The 17963-nt window shown below is 55.0% G+C and overlaps 1 protein-coding gene across 1 annotated transcript in view; it reads right to left on the reverse strand.

Moving 5' to 3' along the window:
• Window positions 1-17759, reverse strand: part of TMEM181 (transmembrane protein 181) — a 52587-nt gene extending 34828 nt beyond the window's left edge. Inside the window, exons 1-2 of the mRNA XM_080806303.1 lie at window positions 17626-17759; window positions 5202-5305 (exon numbers count right to left, since the gene is read on the reverse strand). Coding sequence (XP_080662429.1) covers window positions 5202-5305; window positions 17626-17633 — 112 coding nt within the window. The 5' untranslated portion in view covers window positions 17634-17759. The remainder of the gene's footprint in view (window positions 1-5201; window positions 5306-17625) is intronic.
• Between the last annotated feature and the right edge of the window lie 204 nt (window positions 17760-17963).

The raw sequence follows: 17963 nt of genomic DNA on the forward strand, positions 1-17963 counted from the left end.
AGGGGGTTTCTGGATGAGATTCACATTTGAATCAGTGGATGGAGGAAAGAAGACGTCCCTGCACTGTGAGGGGGCCTCATCCGGATGGCTGAAGGCCAGAATAGAGCAAAAGGCTGAGTAAGGGAGACTCTGCTCTCTGCCTGGGCTTGTGCTCGGTCTTCAAGCTGGCTCGTCGCTACTCAGCGGCTTCCAGACACAGACTGGACCTTACCTGGCTCTCCCGAGCCTCTAGCCTGTTGATTACAGATCTTGGAATTTCTCAGCCTCCATAATCACGTGCAGCAGTTCGTTATAATAAATCTCTCTTCCCCTCCACCCCTGCCCCTCTCGCCCTCTCTTTCTGTGTGTGTGTGTGTGTGTATACATACATACATATATGCCTCCTATTGGTTCAATTTTGTTAGAGAACCCTAACACAGAATTTAGTACTGAGAGTGGTTATAGAGGAAGAGTTTTTTTCTTTAAAGATTTTACTTATTTATTTGAGAGAGAGAGGGAGAGAGAATGAGCAACGGGGAGGGGCAGAAGGTGGGGGGAGAGAGAAGCAGGCTCCCCACTGAGCAAGAAGCCTGACGCAGGACTCAATCCCAGGACCTGAAAATCGTGACCTGAGCCCAAGGCAGACGCTTAACCGACTGAGCCACCCAGGGGCCCCGAGGAAGAGTTTTTTCATACTGATTCTCGGGTTTCTGGAAGTGGCTCTCTAATCTGACCAGGTGTAAAGATGGTAATGACTCCACGTCCAGCAGTAGAGACAGCACTGGTATGGCTCGTGAAAATACGCATGGACTCCTGATCAACTACTTACAAGAAGCAGCTAAGTGACTATTTGTGATTCTTTAGAATATTTTTGGAAAACAAACAGAATGAGGTTGACTGGTTGTTCCTAGTGTCCCTGGACAAAGTGACAGGAGAAAAGGTGAGCTCTGGGGTTTGAATTCCCAGCTCCAGTGCTACACAAATGATCTGACAGCTTCTGTGCGCCCAGACGGAAGGCTTTATCGCCTGTAGCCACAGGGCTGCGTGCTGAAAACCAGGCCCAGAATCTCAGCCTGCAGCTGGCTGAATTACACCACAAGCTGCACACCAGCCTCACAGGCTGCCTCACTGTTCAATGGAGGGCACTGGCTGCGAAGGAGGGAGATCCTGGTCTGGGGACGGCAGGAAGACCCCGATGAAGCCGGGGGCACAGAGCTGCCGAATTTCAATGCGTCGTCTTTGCCACTGGAGGAGTTCTCCCCGTTCCCAGCAGAAGCAGCCCGTCCACCTCCCCCGCCTTACCGAAGCAGACAGACTCCCCTGACGGCCCCGCAAGACAATGACGATTCTGCTCCGCAACCTCCCCTCTCTGACTCTAGAACCATAACTAGACTCGAGTTCCAGCAGGCCCCCAAAGGTGAGGTACAAAGTATGGCCCGTGAGGAGATACACTACATACGCTCCAAAAGAACTCCGCGAGCCTTCTGATTTACACAGAGAGAAATCCGGGGAACACGCTGGGGAACGAACACTGGAGTTGGGAAAATGGTGGCAGGAACATGAAGTTGGATCGGTCTGAATATGGATGCAGGCCCACCAAGGAGAGATTCTGCATTGCAAACTGGAGCTCAGGGAGTTGAGAAGGGCTCTAACAGTTTGGTTGGTTGGTTGGTTGGTTAAAAACCAACAAAAGGTGGTCCCCAGTAAGCAAATCAGAAATGTCACACCTGCCTTGGTTTAATGGAGAGGAAGGGATTCGGAGGCTTAGGGAAATCAAAACGTTGGGGCGGATTTGTCATTTAAGACTTGCCGGGAGACTTCAGGACACGGAGCTTTCACCACCACTATGAGGAATAAATTTGTCGGGGAGAGGGGGTCCCAGCACCATTAAAGAGCCCTACGACTGCCCTGCTCTGTGAACCAGATCTTACAGTAGGAACCATGGTCGCTGAACTGGGGAAGCCTAGCGCAATGGGAATGATGGACCCCGGGAGCAGTGGGGCCAAGCAGCGGCGCTCACCCACCCAAAGCAAGGTGGGCGTGGCTACTGTAATAGACAGGACAGTCGAGCAGCAATCAAAAGGTCTGGTTGGCACAGACCTGTGGGGCAGGTTAGTTGATTATGGTGTTCCTAGAAGTGAAATCCGCAGGAAGCCTACTAAAGTCGGACTTGATCTGTGAAAGCAGAAAAGTCTAAGTCAAGTGAACAAAAGTCCAAGCTGAATCATAAAAACAGAGTCATAGCTCTTCAGTCGTTTCCAGATTTGAACCACTTGGCAGACCGGAACCTCCGGAAGACTGGGTCGCATTAAGAAAGCACCCCAGTACACCGCCAAAAATGTAGACTGCTGAATCATTCTCCCAAAGGAACCTATAGCTTTTTTGCCAAGATAACTGCACGTTGGGGAAAAGGAAATACATGTTGGGCTCTCCTGGACGCTGGCTCTGAACTGACCCCAATTTCAGGAAACCCCAAACATCAGTGTGGTCCATCAGTCAGAGTAGGGAATTATGGAGGGGCTTTAGCTCGGGCACGTGTCACAGTGGGCCCAGTCGGTCCCTGAACTCATCCTATGGCTGACTCCCTAGTTCCAGAAGGCATAATTGCAACAGATACACTCAGCAGCAGGTAGAATCCCCATACTGGTTCCCTGCCTTGTGGAGTGAGGGCTATTCTGGCAGGAAAGGCTAACTGGAAGTCACCAGGACAGCCTCTACCTACAAAAATACAATCAAAACCAGTGTCACATTCCTAGACTGCAGACATCAGTGTTCCCATCAAGGGCGTGAAAGATTTCTATCACCCCCATTCATGTCGCCTATCTGGCCAGGGCAGAGGGGTAGGTGGCTCTTGGAGAGGACAGTGGAACACCATCAGCTGAACCAGCCAATGATTCCAACTGCCACTGCTGTCCCCGCATGAACAAAGTCACACATCCTCTGGCATTCGCTCTGGCAAATACCGTTCTCTTTGTCCCTGAAAACAAGGCCCACCAGAAGCCAGGCCAGCAATACACCTTCACTTCCCTGTCCTGCCCCAAAGGTTTGTAACTGCCGGCCATACAGCACAGCTCGCACGGATCTTGGCCGTCCTGCCTCTCCACAAGCCACCGTGCTGGCCCATCTCATCGCGACAGTATGCCGGTCAGACCTGGTGAGTAAGAAGTAGCGAACTACCCTAAACTCTTTGGTAAGACACTTGCATGTCAGCATACAGGAAGTAAGTCTGGTTAAAAGGCAGGGGCCTTCTACCTCAGTGAAATTTCCAGGGGTCCCCTGGTATGCACCATGGAGAACTATCCCTTCTAAGGCAAGAGATAAACTGTTGTGTTTGGCTCCCCTACAATCAAAACAGAGGCATGATGCCTGGCGGGCCTCGTCTCTGTGTGTTTTAGAGGCAACATGTTCTTTGTCTGGCTGTGACACTTTGGCCTATTTATCTAGTGACCCACAAAGGTGCAAGTTTTGACGGGGCCCAGAACAAGAGAAGGCTTCCCAGCAGGTCCAGGTTGCGGTGTAGGCTGCCTACGCAGGTGCCGTACAATCCGGCAGACACAGAGGTGTCTGAAATGGCAGGAGAAGACAGGGATGCCGCTTGGAGCCCTCGGCAGGGCCCTACGGATGAGTCTTCGTGCGGACCCGTGGGACTCTGGAGCAAAGCCTTGCCCTCCTCCACGTATGCTCTCCTTCCGAGACACAGCTCTTGGCTTGCTGCTGGGCCTTAGCAGAGACTAACTACGTGCCCACAGGCCCCCGAGCTACCATGAGACCCACACTGCCCACGGTGAGTTGGGCACACATGGCAACACTCCACCATCAAATGGAAATGGTACCGTCCGCGCAGGCCTGAGCAGGCCCTGAAGGCGCAGAAGAGTCTCTCTCTATTGGTACCACATATATCCTATTGGTGTTTTTCTCTGGAAAACCCTAATACCAGTACTCACTGGGAAGAAGGAAAGGGATGTGGGAAACCTGACCTCGTTTTTCTGATCTCAGCTGGGGTGCATCACTTCACTTCTGCAAGGAGTGGGAAAGGCTGCGTATAATCATGGGACGCTGCAACAGACAGTGGCTTAGGGATGGAAACAAGAACTGGCTGAGGTCCCGTGAGACTCCAGTCGCGAGCCTGTCAATGCCTGTCCTACCCATCCTCAAAGGACAGTCAGGAAAACTGAGTAAGATGACCGCTATGTCCTGTGCCGGGATGAACATAACTTATCCCTTGGTGACGTCACGGGAAGAGCAAGTTGGCTCCAGCCGCTGTTCTCACCACGACGTGCCTCATCAGCAGGCAAACAGCACCTAAGCGGCCACCCTCATGCCCAGCTTCCTGGGGCCAGTCCCCAGCCCAAGTCCAGCTGGGGCTCAGAAACTAGCCTCTGGAGGCACAACTGCCTCTGGGACAGGCCAAGCCTCACGTTGTTCACGATTTAACATGAAACACCGCAATTAAATAAACACCTACCAGAAATCATGCTCACTAAACAGGATACTTAAGAGGGCAAGAAGAAACGGCCTAAGCAGGTCCTGGGCTCCTACCCGCTGGAGAGGGCAGAAGAGACCGGGTTGCTGGGAGCCTTATGAAAATGGGCCGACTCCTCTCGTTCTGCTTTCACACATCAGTGTGAAATGGGGTTGGACTGAATGATTTCAAAGGCATTTTGGAAGCTAAAATCGTTATGGTGTGGCTCTTCCCCTCAAACTGCGTGCCATGGAACCCCGGGGCCCCGGGGCCCTGAGCACAAGGCCAAAGCCAACCTGCAGGCTCCCTCCTGCCGAGAGTTCAGGGCATCACCAGAGCCGCCTCCTGGCTCCCCTTGGTCACTCCAGCCCCGTGCTCTTGGCTGTCTCACGCCGCCCCTACCAAGAATGTGCTGCACTGGACCATTTACCGGGATGGGGCCCCCATCAGTCACATGTTCTGGACCTCCCAGCGCCCAGGCCGGGTCCCGAGCACACCAGCGTCGACAGAAATGTCTGACTGTCCAATAAACGGTACACGGTCCAGGCCACCTGGTGCTGCCAAGCTGAACTCCAACCCTGGCTGCTACGAGGGGCGGGACCCGGGTCACCCCCTGCCCAGCAAGTTCAGAATGAAGCGGCGCGTCACCCTCCACCCAGGGGCCCTTAGCAGGGGACAGGGGTGGGTACAGCTTGGCCGGGCCAAAAGCCACGTGCCAGGGTGACTGGAAGTGATACAACGACCAGGAACCGCACCTTACCTCTGATCCCAACGAAGACGGTCAGGCCAAAACAGACGAAGAAGACGACAAACACGAGGACAAAGTGGCGCTTGGACAGCGTGTAGAGCCGCATGGGCGCCAGCCTGCAGAGAAGTTGGGGGTAGGGGGAGGTGAGACGGGGGGCTGAGTCCACAGGAGCCCCCCACAAACTATCAACACCCCAGGCTACATCAGGCCCCCCTCCCAGAAGCGGAGCTACTCGAAGCCCGGGTGACCTGACTGACAAAGCTGCCTGTGTCATCTCAGGGCCCACTGCAAGGTGGGCGACTGGCCAGCACGTCAGGACACCCCGTCCTGTGGGTGGCCGGCCAGACCCACTCCCCACGGCACGGCAGTGTGCCGAGGCATCTGTGCCCACGACAGTGTGTTTCACTCACCAGGCCACACGTGCGGCGGCCGGACCCCCTCCACCGGCGCCCACCTCCAGCGGCCAGAGCAGAGCCTAAGGGCAAGGGCGAGGACGAACCCGAACCACTCCTGCCAACACGCGGAGCTGGGAGCCGGCCCCATCAAGCCCAGATCGGGAACCGCGGGTGCCACCACCTGGTCCTTGGGGTGGCCCGCAACATGGCTTCCCCGCCTGGGGCTCCTCACCACCCCTCGCCTGCATCGGCCCTCCCGGTGAAGCTCGGCCTGACTCTGGCTCTGGGGTCTGGGGTCTGGTTCCGATGCCACTGAGCAAGCTGCCCACACTCCTCAGTGACTTCCACCAGGGCGCAGGGCACCGAGCGGATCCGTCCCAACACCCCTCCCCAATCAGGAGGTCCCCGCCTATTCACCCCTACTTTGTCCTCTGCTCAGAAGAAAATGGCAGTGGGGGAGGGATCAGTTCTCTTCTAGAATTTCCCACCTGAGGTGTCAGTATACAAAAGAAAAACCCAGGAAGGATGAGACAATAAATGTCTGAGGCTTGGCCGGCCACATGGCGTCGGTGGTCAGCCCTCAGTGCTGCCTCTACACGTAGCCCAGACGTCACGTACGCGCGGCGGTGTTCCCATTCAACCCCACCACAAAGAGGTGGTCGGCCAGCTGTGGCCCCCAAATGGCCAACCCCTGCCCTATAACCTAAAGTGGAGACCAAAAAATCCAAAGAGATGAGAACGGGGGGAAAGGGGTGTTTTGCTTTGGTTTTTAGGTTATTTCTATTCCCCGACCATTTCCTGGTGTTGCGAGCTGAGACAGAAGGAGGAACTCCCGCCTCAGGAACAGAACACACACCCCAGGACAGAGGAAACCAGGCTTAGCACTGAAACTGAGGGAAAGGTTATTTGCTTTTATGGTGCCTGGTGCACACGTGCAACCTCTCCTTTACGTGGCTCGAGATTCCAGCTCCTGAGCAGGAAGTCAGCTGGTTGGTATTTCGGGGCAAAGTTTGGAGCCCATAAGCCACCTCCGCTCAGATGTGACTTTGCAGATTACCAAGCCGGCTCCTTCCTACAGGACTCGCCAGGCCTTTGGGTGAGTGAACTCTGAGGTCAGTGTCACTGTGTTTCACAGAATGACGGCAAGAGAGAAGAAATGAAGGAATGCATGCCTCTGTCATTTTCTTGGGGACGCAGGTCCAAAGGCCACCCCACAAATGACCCTGCTATGCATGAGAAATGAGTAGCCTGACCCCAACTCCAATTTGGTACCCTAAAGTTTTGTTTTAAGATTTATTTATTTATTTGAGAGAGAGAGAAAGAGAAAGAGTGTGAGAGGGGACAGTGGGGAGGAGGGGGCAGAGGGCGGGAATCTCAAACAGAGTCCTAGCCGAATGTGGAGCCTGACGCAGGGCTCAGTCTCACAACCCTGAGATCATGACCTGACCTGAAGTCAAGAGTCAGACAACTTAACTGACTGAGCCACCCAGGTGCCCCAGAACCCTAAAGATTTTAAGAGACCTAAAAGCCTTAAAATAGTAGAACCAGAAAGGACCTCAGGGAGGAGGTCCAAGCCCTTCCTTCGACTTACACACAGGGACACTGAGGTCCAAGACTGCTGAACACTTGCCCAAGATGTCACAGCTCTGCCCCCGGCGGTAACTGCCGGTCCCCAGGGAGGAGGCTGGACTGCCACGACTGCATTTCTGGGGAAAGCCCTGGGGAGGCGGGGCCGGCGTCAGAACAAGGTCCTCTTTGTCACTGCTCTGCTGTCTGCAGGTGTCGAGGCCAAGAATGCGGTTCCTCTGCACAGTCTGCAGAAGGGAGCGCACGGGCATTTTCACTTCAAAAAAACCCAGCACGATGCTGACTGGACTAGATGTCAGGAAAGGCAACTAAGTCTATAGTTCACAGGACTACACCCATGTCGTTCTTAGTTTTGATAATCGTGCCACGGTGCCGAGCCGCCAGCATGAGGGGAAGCTGGCTGATGGGTGTACAGACCCTCTGTACTCTCTCTGCCAGTCTCCTTGTAAATCTCAAGTTATTTAAAAAATTACCCGGAATCATCTACAGCACCCCTCGTCTGCTGCTCTCACGGCGACCTGCCCACCCCAGCCCAGGCAGGGGCTCTGACGGGCACGGAGGGTTCCCAGCACAGGCGAGAGCCCAGAAGAGGTTACTTGGAGGCAAAAAAACCCAGAGTAAAATAATTATATTTAAATTTTGATTTTTTTTTTAAAAGATTTCATTTATTTGACAGACAGAGATCACAAGTAGGCAGAGAGGCAGGCGGGCGGGCGGGGGTGGGGGGGAAGCAGGCTCCCTGCTCAGCAGGGAGCCTGATGCAGGTCTCCATCCCAGGACCCTGGGATCATGACCTGAGCCGAAGGCAGAGGCTTTAACCCACTGAGCCACCCAGGCGCCCCTAAATTTTGATTTTTAAACACTATCATTAAAACATATTATCAATGACTTGGTAGGAAAGCAGTTATTTAGCATGAGAGGGAAGGGGAGGAAAGAAACCAGGCAGGCTCCCCAAGAGCACAAGGTCAAGTTCCTGCAGCACATGCCCACTGAGGGGCGCTGTGCCATTCCCTCCCTTCCCCCCCACCCCCCACCCCCACTCCTGCCCCAGGGATCAATACAAAACTAGCGCTTCCCTTTGTTTAAAAAATTATTTTATTGGGGCGCCTGGATGGCTCAGTGGGTTAAGCCTCTGCCTTCGGCTCAGGTCATGATCTCAGGGTCCTGGGATCGAGCCCTGCATCGGGCTCTCTCCTCAGCAGGGAGCCTGCTTCCCCTCTCCCTCTCTTTGCCTAGCTCTCTGCTTACTTGTGATCTCTCTCCCTCTGTCAAATAAATAAATAAAATCTTTTTAAAAAATTATTTTATTAACATATAACGTATTATTTGCCCCAGGGGTACAGGTCTGTGAACCATCAGGCTTACACACTTCATAGTACTCACCATAGCACATACCTTCCCCAATGTCCATTACCCAGCCACCCTCCCCCTCCCCTCCCACCCCCAGCAACCCTGTTTGTTTCATGAGATTGAGAGTCTCCTATGGTTTGTCTCCCTCCCGATCCTACCTTGTTGCATTTTTTTTCCTTCCCTACCCCCCACAGCCCCCCACCCTGCCACTCAAATTCCTCACATCAGAGATATCATATGATAATCACTTCCCTTTCTTAAAACTGCCACTTACATCCAATTTATTACAGATTCTCCTGGCTCAAAAATGAGGCCTAATTCAATGGAAAAAGGACAGAGAAAGCAAAAGAAGCCCCTGCCCAAGGAAATGTCACTGGGCACAACCACGTCCATGAGCTCGGCCTGCTGGGCACCGGGTGGGCAGGGAGCCACATTTCTGTGTTTTCACCTTCGTGATGAGCAGTAAACCTTTCCAGGCTTCCTCAGCTGGGGGGTCTGGGCCCCAGAGACCCCCTCCAGCCACAGGATGTCGCGGGCCAGGGCTAGCACAAAGATAGCTCAGTTCCACGCAACGGTGCCTCCCCCCCCCGGGGCTCCTTCCACTCTCAACTTCATGTCTAAACACTTTGAAGCAGTTCGCCAAAAAGTCTAGAGACTTCCAAAACCTCAGGAATATGTTCCTATTCAAGACAAATCAGAGGTCTACACTGTTGTTCAGTCACAGTAGCGAACCGAGAGATGCCGACATGAAGACGTGAGTAGAGTCGAGCCCCGCCCGCACCGGGCCGGTCTCGCTTCACATCCCCTAGTCCCAGCTGCCCCACGGCTTCCTGCTCAAACCACGCTCCCAGTCATTTCTCTGCTTACCTCCCGCTTCACCTCCCACTTGAAACACCAATGTGTTTCTAACAATCAAGCTAACCTAAACCGGCGGCCCGAGCCAGTCCCTGGGGGTAGACAGCCTGTACGCCCTCTGATCAGGCCACCAACAGAGGAATGCTCTGTAAACGCTCAGAGGCAAGACTGTGATGCCCAAAAGGCACGGAGCCCATCCCCAAAGAGCCCTCTGACCCAGGAGCCTTAACCTAACATCCTGCATGTCAACCTCTACTGGCACCCATCCCCTTCCGGGACCCACACCGCGTGGACTCTCCGACCCCGGGTGGTCTCCTGCTCCCTCCTTCAGGCCCCCTCCCACCTCCAGGAACGCCCCTGTCTGCCCCGATTCTGTTCTGAGACAGAGTCTCCCAGGATGTTTTCACTCAGGAATCCATGCCACTTTACGGTCAATAAGTTTAAACCTGAACAAAATAAATGAAAAATAAATGAAAAAGCTGCTTCCACTGCCCATTTCCTGCCTCTACCCTTTCTCCAGCCCCACATCCTGAAACCTTGGGGTCACTCTGAGGATGCTCGCTTCTCAGTAGTCCTGCGCCTGCAGCGGGCCAGGAGAAGGAGCGCCCTGCTTCCTAACTTCCTTCCCAGCACAGCCACTGCGCTGGTCTCCCAGACGCTGCCTCTGCCGTGCTGTGACACTGCTGGCATGCGACCCCGCACAAGAAGCCTCTGGCTCCCCACGGCCACTCCATCAAGGTTCCAGATCCCTCCCTGGGATTCCTACCTTGCTGCATGTACCCCCATGTGAGTTACTACCTCCCCCGGTCATCACAGCTGCCTCCGAGGTAGGCACGACCACTACGCACATTTCCCAGATGTGCGAGCTCAGGCTGAGGCAGCGTTCAAACCCAGGCATCAGCATCCGGGGCTTAAATTCTCTGTTTCCCAACATGGGCAAGCCGGACTCCGGACCAGTCCTTGCAAACACTGCTCTCCTGATGGGAAATGCTCTCTCTTCTCACCACCAAACCATCGAAATCGGACTCACCAGGGCGCACCTGCATGTCCCACCTCCTCCAGGAAGCTTTCCCACCCTTAGCTGCCTCTCATATCTTTAACCTATTACGGCAACACGGCCGAGCGCCTTAAGACAAAGTACCATCTATCTGTGTGGACGCCAGACACGGGGAAACACCCACGAAACCTCCATTCGTTATCTCCCAAGTGTTCCTGTTCCTCCCAAGTGTTCCGTCCAATTGGCACAAGCCACTAGGGAGCAGGGAGAGGACTCCCCCTTTCCCCAAACAGCCTGGCCAAGTCAAGCACAAGGGCTAGAGGAATCTTCTCCCTGGACAATCACAGCAGGAGGGCCTGGAGCAGCGCCCCGCCAGGGAGCAGCGCCCCGCCAGCGCGGGACGGCTGTCCCTCCTTTTACTCTTCTCGAGGGGACCCACCCCCCGGTACTCATCTCCAGGCCGCATCTCCTCTCACACACAGGCATTTAACACACATACTGGAAAATGCAGGCCTCCTGCCCCCGGGGTCTTTGGAAGACCTTTCAAATGCAATGGAGCAGACCAGCCCCTTATCATCGGCTTGGACTTTTTAGGTCCCTTCTAAATTAACCTCAATTTTGTGGGTAACTTAAAATATCACAGAATCTTTTCTGGAGAAACTAAAAACACCTCTATCGGAAAGCCAGTCCCCCCATGCACAGCCATAATCCAATCACCGGCAGCCACGTGTGCCCGTCTTGCCGGTACTTCCTAACCATTCCCCGAGGAACCGCTTCCAAGTTCCTCGAAGCCTGTGCAGCCATCCAGACCCACAACAAAAGCCGGAGACCCACCCCCCGGAGCCCAGCGCGGCTGGGCGGCGGCACTGTCTCGCCGGACACACCTGCACGGCGCTGCCCTTCGCCCTCTCCCCTTTCCAGCTCTCCCTCCCCAGTGACTCCTCCAGCTTCAGGCCGCAGAGGCAATGCAGGTGCGAACAATTCCACGTGCATAGTTCAGCCCAGCTGAGCCTCGGACGGACAGAAACGCCTGCCTGACCCTCCCACTTGCGTAGCCAGTGGGCAGCTCTGAGTGTGATGCGTCCAAAGACAGACTCCCGATCCTCCGCTGGCCCCGTCCTGCATTGTTCCCGGCCCCAGGAAGTGGCCACTCCAGCCTTCCAGGGGCTCAGCCCGAGGACTCAGCCGTCCTTTGACCTCTGTCCTCTCCGCACTCCCCACAGCGGATGCACCCACAAAGCCTTCCATCTATACGGAGTCTCGGCCCTTCCCAGCTCTCCCGTCAGGCCCTGCCATGTTTCACTGGACTGCAGTGGCCTCCCCTCATCTTCCTGCTTCTGGCCTTGGCACCCACACTCTGCTCTCCACCCAGCTGCTCTGAAAGCCAGGTGCGTTCGCTCTCAGTCCAGAACTCTCTGGTGGCTTCCTTATCACCGCGAGTGACAGCCAAACACTTGATGACCAACTGTTGTTGACTCGCCTATGAACATGTTTATGGGTGTCTCTTTGAACACAACTCTCCCACCATAATCCCCACTTCATTCTAAAGAAGGAACAGGAGCCATGGGAGACGAAGGCATTTTCTCTGGGGCAGGGCAGAGGCACCACAGCTGTCTGCCGACTCCCCTCCCCAGCTCCCCTGCCAGGGAGACCAGCCACCCACTCCCCACCACAGCGCAGAACCGAAGGGAAACCTGCCCGGCACCTTGAGAAAAGGTTTCCCTGCCTGATGAAGGGATAGGTGAGAGGGAAGGGCCTCCTCTGTCTTCAGTGGGCACAACCGTGCAGGTAAGCGCTGGGTGGCTGCGGCCACATGACCCCTAAAAGGGTGGACACTGCAACAGGCCAGGACTGAGGACCAAAGATGGAAGCCACTTAGGCCACCAGGGACACGGAGCCACTGAATTAACCCACAGTTCATTAATTATGAATTAACCATAATCAATTAACCCTGAATTAGCCTCTGAATTAATTAAGTAAGGGACAAGCTTATTTCAACTTGTGGACACCCCGTTGCGTAAGCCCCTTCTCATGGGTATTCTATCGAAACCAAAAGCTTCCTCTTCAATACGAATACCAGAAAAAGAAAAACCACAATTAAAAATGAAACACCAGGGGCACCTGGATGGCTTAGTGGGTTAAAGCCTCTGTCTTCGGCTCAGGTCATGATCCCAGGGTCCTGGAATTGAGCCCCACATCGGGCTCTCTGCTAAGCAGGGAGCCTGCTTTCCCTCCTCTCTCTCTGCCTACTTGTGAACTCTCTCTCTCTGTCAAATAAATAAAATCTTTAAAAAAATAAATAAATAAAAATGAAACTCAAAAGATACTAAGTCACACAGCTATCGAAACCTCCCAGTCCAAGGCATCTGCAACTGTCTGTCCTGTCACAGTGTGAGACAGCCACCAAGCATCTTAGTCACTAAGACGCTGGCCTCCCTAGTTCCATCAATGGTCGGTCACTGAGTACTTCTCCTCCCCTTGGCCCCCAGGCACACATTGTTCTCCGCCCAGCCAAGGTCCGGCCTCCCCTGAGGCCATCCCCAATCACTCCGAGATGGCAACTGTCCCCTCAAATGCAGGACAGGAGGCACATGCCCGTTTCTGGATTTCAGGGTGGGTGACAACAGTTCACAGACTTCCACTCCTCTCCCGACCTGGAGCTCCCCTCTGGCCTCTCGGAGCCCAGCGCTGAGCCTTACAAATGGCAGGCCATTACCTCTAGATTCCTTAGTCCAAAGACTATGGATTCCTACCATTTCTATGCAAGCTTCCCTGGTTTTACTTTCATTTCCTCCACATTCTACTATTTTTCCTGCTAGGATAGAGTACAGACACTGAATTGCGAACTTAAACTTTTTCTCCCACTGTTGTCTTTTCATGTTTTTATGGCCCTGACCTTTGCACTCTGGGTCTGGGAACTGGCCACAGCAGCTCCAAGCAAGTGCCTTCCCCTGGCACACACCCTCAGTCAGTCCCCTATTGGCCCACTGGAAGGCCAGTGTCGCCATCAGGGCCGCCGAGCCTCCAGCACTGCTACAGCCAACATTACTTTCCCTCTAGACACCTCCCCTCCCACGCAGGCCCCATAAGAGTTAATAAAACAGCACTAGAGACAAGCCGTGGGGGAGGCACACGCTCAATGAGCCCCTTCATGCGCCTGAAGCAGAATGATCCTGAAACAGACAGACTTGGCTGAGCAAAGAATGCGAGAAAACACCTCGGGGCGCTTTCAGCTCTGTGGTTGGAGATGGACAGTATCGGCCTTTTGCAACCCTCCGTGACAGCCAGCACCTGCAGGAAGGCAGGAGGGAACAGCAGCCAGGAGGCCCAAGCACTTCTATAAATACGTATTTTATCTGGCCTCATGAAGTCACGATACAGCAGGTAGGTAAGACTGAAAATATTTCTGTTATCACAGATTTTGCTACTTGTTCAACTCGTTCCCAGATTTCCCACTCTAGAACCAAAAAATTAGCATCTGGGCAGTGGGAAGGGACTTTCAATCTCTCAGTGCATTCTCATGTTTTAAGCAAAGATTTTGTTTTTCTTTCATAATCTGTATAAAAATAATCTCTTCTCCCGTGGTCCAAAGCGCTGGCATGGTGCCTGTCAGCCTGGCTTCAGATCCTGGCTCCCCCACTTGCGAGGCAGACAACTGTGGGCAAGCTAGGTAACTCTCCCGGCCCCAGCATCCTCCTCTATAAATCAGAGACAAGCAGAATACCCCCAGGGTCGTTGGGGGACATAAATGAAAGCATGATGAGCCCAGGACAGTACGGTAAGCATACAAGAAGAACTCAGTCAGGTTCATTACAGTAGTAAGGCTGTGCGTTTCCCCCTCCCCCTACTTTTTCTTAAAAAAAAAAAAAAAAAGTCTTTATCCTACCAATATCTGAGGATCTACTACTTAGTATCTCCCCTCCTCCAGCTCAGAATTCACCCAACTGAAGAAAAGGGCAGTTGTCACTCCCTAAGCACCCATTTGGGACAGCAAGGTGCCGTCCTGCAAGGCAGGTATTATCCGCCCTTTGACATCCGGGAATACAGAGGCCCAGGGAGGCCTTTGCTACTGAGGTCCCAGCTGGCAGGAGGTGGAGGCGGGATTTGAACACCCAAGAACAGAGGTGGAAAGGAGGCCCACCTCTCTCCCTCTCTCTCTCTCTCATTCTTTGGCTCCTTCACCAAAATCTTCCCGTTTTAAACCTACCACTGAATGGGTTTTGAGAAGAAAAAACTCTAAGGCAAAGAACAGAATAAGAACGCTGAAATTCCAATCAGTGAACTATAGTGAATATATGTGAATGCATCCAAATTTCAAACTTGAATATATTACAAACATCATTACCTATTCAAAAAAGCCATCATGCAAACACTCAAGGCCCAACAACCTCGAGATGTATTTCAACAAACACTGTGCCCCTCTACCCTCCTCAAGGAATTGTGAATTCACGTGGATCCTTGCCACGCTGCAGGCCCCGCGACTCACACCCAGGACTGTGACAGGCCACCGTATACCCTTCCTCGGGCAAAGAGAACAAGGAAGCTGCCCCACACCGGTTAGCACAGGCAAGGTGCCAGCCCTGGCCCTGCTCCAGGCAGTGCATCCGGTGGTGAAGAACCCGGGGTCTGACGGCGGACTGCGGGCCTGCAGCAGGAGGACCCGGCGCGAGCCACTCTCCTTCTCACGACCGCCACTCCCTGAACTACCAAACCCCCAACACCGAGGGGGCCCCCGGCCCAGGGCTGCGGTGGTAACTCAGCGAGCTATTACGCGAAAGCCCTTGTAAGTGCCCCGTCATGGCCAGCTGCTGGGAGTGTTCACGTCACGAACGTGGGCCCTGGAGCCAACTGCTCGGGCTGAAGTCTCAGCTCTGCGATGCACTATGACCTTGAGAAACTCACGTGACTTCTCTGCACCTCGGTGTTGTCATCTGTCGTATGGGAATACTAAGAGAAACTTCTTCACAGGGAGGGTCGCTGTGAGGATCCCATGAAATGGCATACATAAGGTGCTCACAGCGGTATCTGGCACAGGGTAAATACTTATTTTTTATTAGCTCTAGAGATCATTTTGGTTCAAAAAAAAAAAAAAAAAAGGTTCCTAAGAGACGCAATCTTAAAAAACTGTCATTACAAGAATAGGATACTGACCCAGGCCTGGTGTCCCCTCAAACATGGGGACACTTGAGGGCCTGGGACACAGAAACCACGACAAGGTTTGTGCTCATTTGTCTGTGCCGCCCCTTCACTGCTGGCAGAAGGGGAACCTACTTAATGCGCTCAGCACTTAAATGCACCCAGGATGAAAGACACCCCTAAAATGCTCTTTCAAAAACTGGTTGCAAATATCAAGCACCACACACAGAACCCCAACCTTCTGCCAGCCTGCGGGGAAAGACAAGAGCAAAGCAACAAATGAACTGAGAAATCCCAGTGATGATGTGTAGCGCTGCAGCTCGAACAGGAAGTCACGGTAGCAAGTGTCCGAGACCCGCTCTGCCCTGCGCTACACCGTCCTCTCCTCCTGAACCCCCAGCACTGGCCCTTGCCTGGCACGATGAGAAAAGGAGCAGAGTTCGCAGGAAACTTCAGCGTACAGCTTCTAAGAACCAGGAACTCTTCACCCAGACTGGTTTTGATAGCGATCTCTCCTGCCCTTTTAAAAAAAAGTAGGCTGGGCCTCCTGTGAGCAGGGAGGTCAGGGAGGTCCAGCAGGGAAGTGACAGCCCCACCGACCCGCCCCACCCCCCACCCGCTAAGCCCAGAGCCTCCAGGCTGCTCATTTCCCCTCAGCTCCCCCCTACCCCCCCCAGCCCCCCCCCCCCCGCCGCCTGTTTTCTTTCTCTGGCTTCTCTTCCTGCTCCTGTCCCTTCCCAGCTTTCTCACCATGGGCTTCTCGGTGGCATCTGGCATCTGGCAACAAGAGTACTTGTTCTCGTGACCCTCTGTTACAGAGTCACAACTGGCCACAACTCCAGAAGGCATCTTCAGGCACCTTCCAGCTCACTGCTGACAGACACCACGAAGGAATGGTACCCCAGAGTCGTACCGAGGCCGTAATGCCAACCCCCCTCTGCCTGGGGTATAATTAAGAGAAAGACCTTTAAAAAACACCCACATTTTATGCCACCCTGGCTTCCTCTGCTGAAGTGAATAACCGAAGTCAGAAACTTCTGAGGTCGCAGGAGGAAAAAGCTTTCCTCCATCACATGTGTTTGCATCCTGGCAACACCCCTCTGATCGGCCCTCGGCCCACAGTCAGAGAAATCGGCAGCCGCCCCATGCAAACCCTTGCAGCCTCTGACTCCGAACACACCGAGACTCACACAGCCCGTCTGAAGGTTGTGGGCAATTGTGGGAACCTGCCCCCCCCCCCACTCCCCCGCCCAGCCTCCCGCTGCAGACACGGTTCCACGCAGCAGAGCCTCCAGGCCGTCCTTCTCTGTGACTTCTGACTTTTTGCAACTCATGCACTAAACTTTTTAAAATTTTTTTTCTCTTTCTTTTCCCGGATGTCCCCTGGGAGGCACCCAGGTGACCGTGCTGCGTCAAAGGCAAGCTTTAAGGATGGCGTCTATGGGGCCCTGGACAGGTTTTTCCACTTAAAATCCCTGAACTTCACAGAGGAAATAAGGCCCAAAGTCAGCAATTTAAAACTCATAAAACTCGGTGTCCCGGAGATCTAAAGGGGCTGTGGCAGGCTCCCAACGTGCCAACATCATCAAAAACCACCAGAAAGCACCTCTATTTACCCTCGGCTGGGCTGGATCACAGAGAGCTGAGTGGGGGTGCTCTGGGTGCCTTTAACAAAGAGGTGACGAGTAGGGTCCCCGGCGGGGGCAGGGGGCCACCGCCCTTCCAGCGGAGAGGGTGGGCCCCGGGCTGCCCCAGGAAAGGCAGCGAGGGGCTCCGGGGGGAGCGGCGTTCCTGTAGGACGGGGGTCACCGGTTCTCGGGAGCGAGCAGGGCCAGAGCTGGCCTCGAAGGGCCCTCCTGAGGCTCCCTCTGGCCGAGACCCGTCCCGGACCCCGACCCTGTCTCCACTGCTCGCGCCGAGCCACCCCCGCGGAGCCCCCAGCAGCGCTCCCTCCCCGGGGTCCCGAGCTCCACGTGGGCGGAGGGCCCCGCGTCGGGGTTCCCGGCAGCTGGACGCGGAGCCCCAACTCCGGGCCCGGGAGCCGGGGTGGGGGGAACCCCGGCCCGCCTCGCCCGCCTCGCCCGCCCGCCAGCCCGGCCGCCCGCGCGGCACTCACGGTTCCATCGCGGCGCCCCGGCCCTCGGCCCCGGCCCGCGCCCCGAGCCCGCCTGGCGCCGCACAGTCCCCGCGACAGCCACAGCCGCAGCCGCAGCCGGAGCGACAGCGGCCCGGGAGCAGCCGGCTCCGTGGAACTCGTCAGAGCGCGACGCGCCGCCGGCGTCACGTGCGCGGAAGCGGGCGCGCGGCGGCGGGAGGGGCGGGAGCGGCCGGAGCGGCGGGGCCGGACGCCGGGGGCCCGGGCGAGGGGGGCGGTGCGGCCGGGGCGCGGGGCAGGGACAGGGTGGGCTCTGCCCCCTCAGACCTCGCTCTGGCTCCACGGGAGGGATCCCGCGT

This window comes from Martes martes (genome assembly GCF_963455335.1).
Source record: "Martes martes genome assembly, chromosome: 6".
NCBI lineage: Eukaryota > Metazoa > Chordata > Mammalia > Carnivora > Mustelidae > Martes > Martes martes.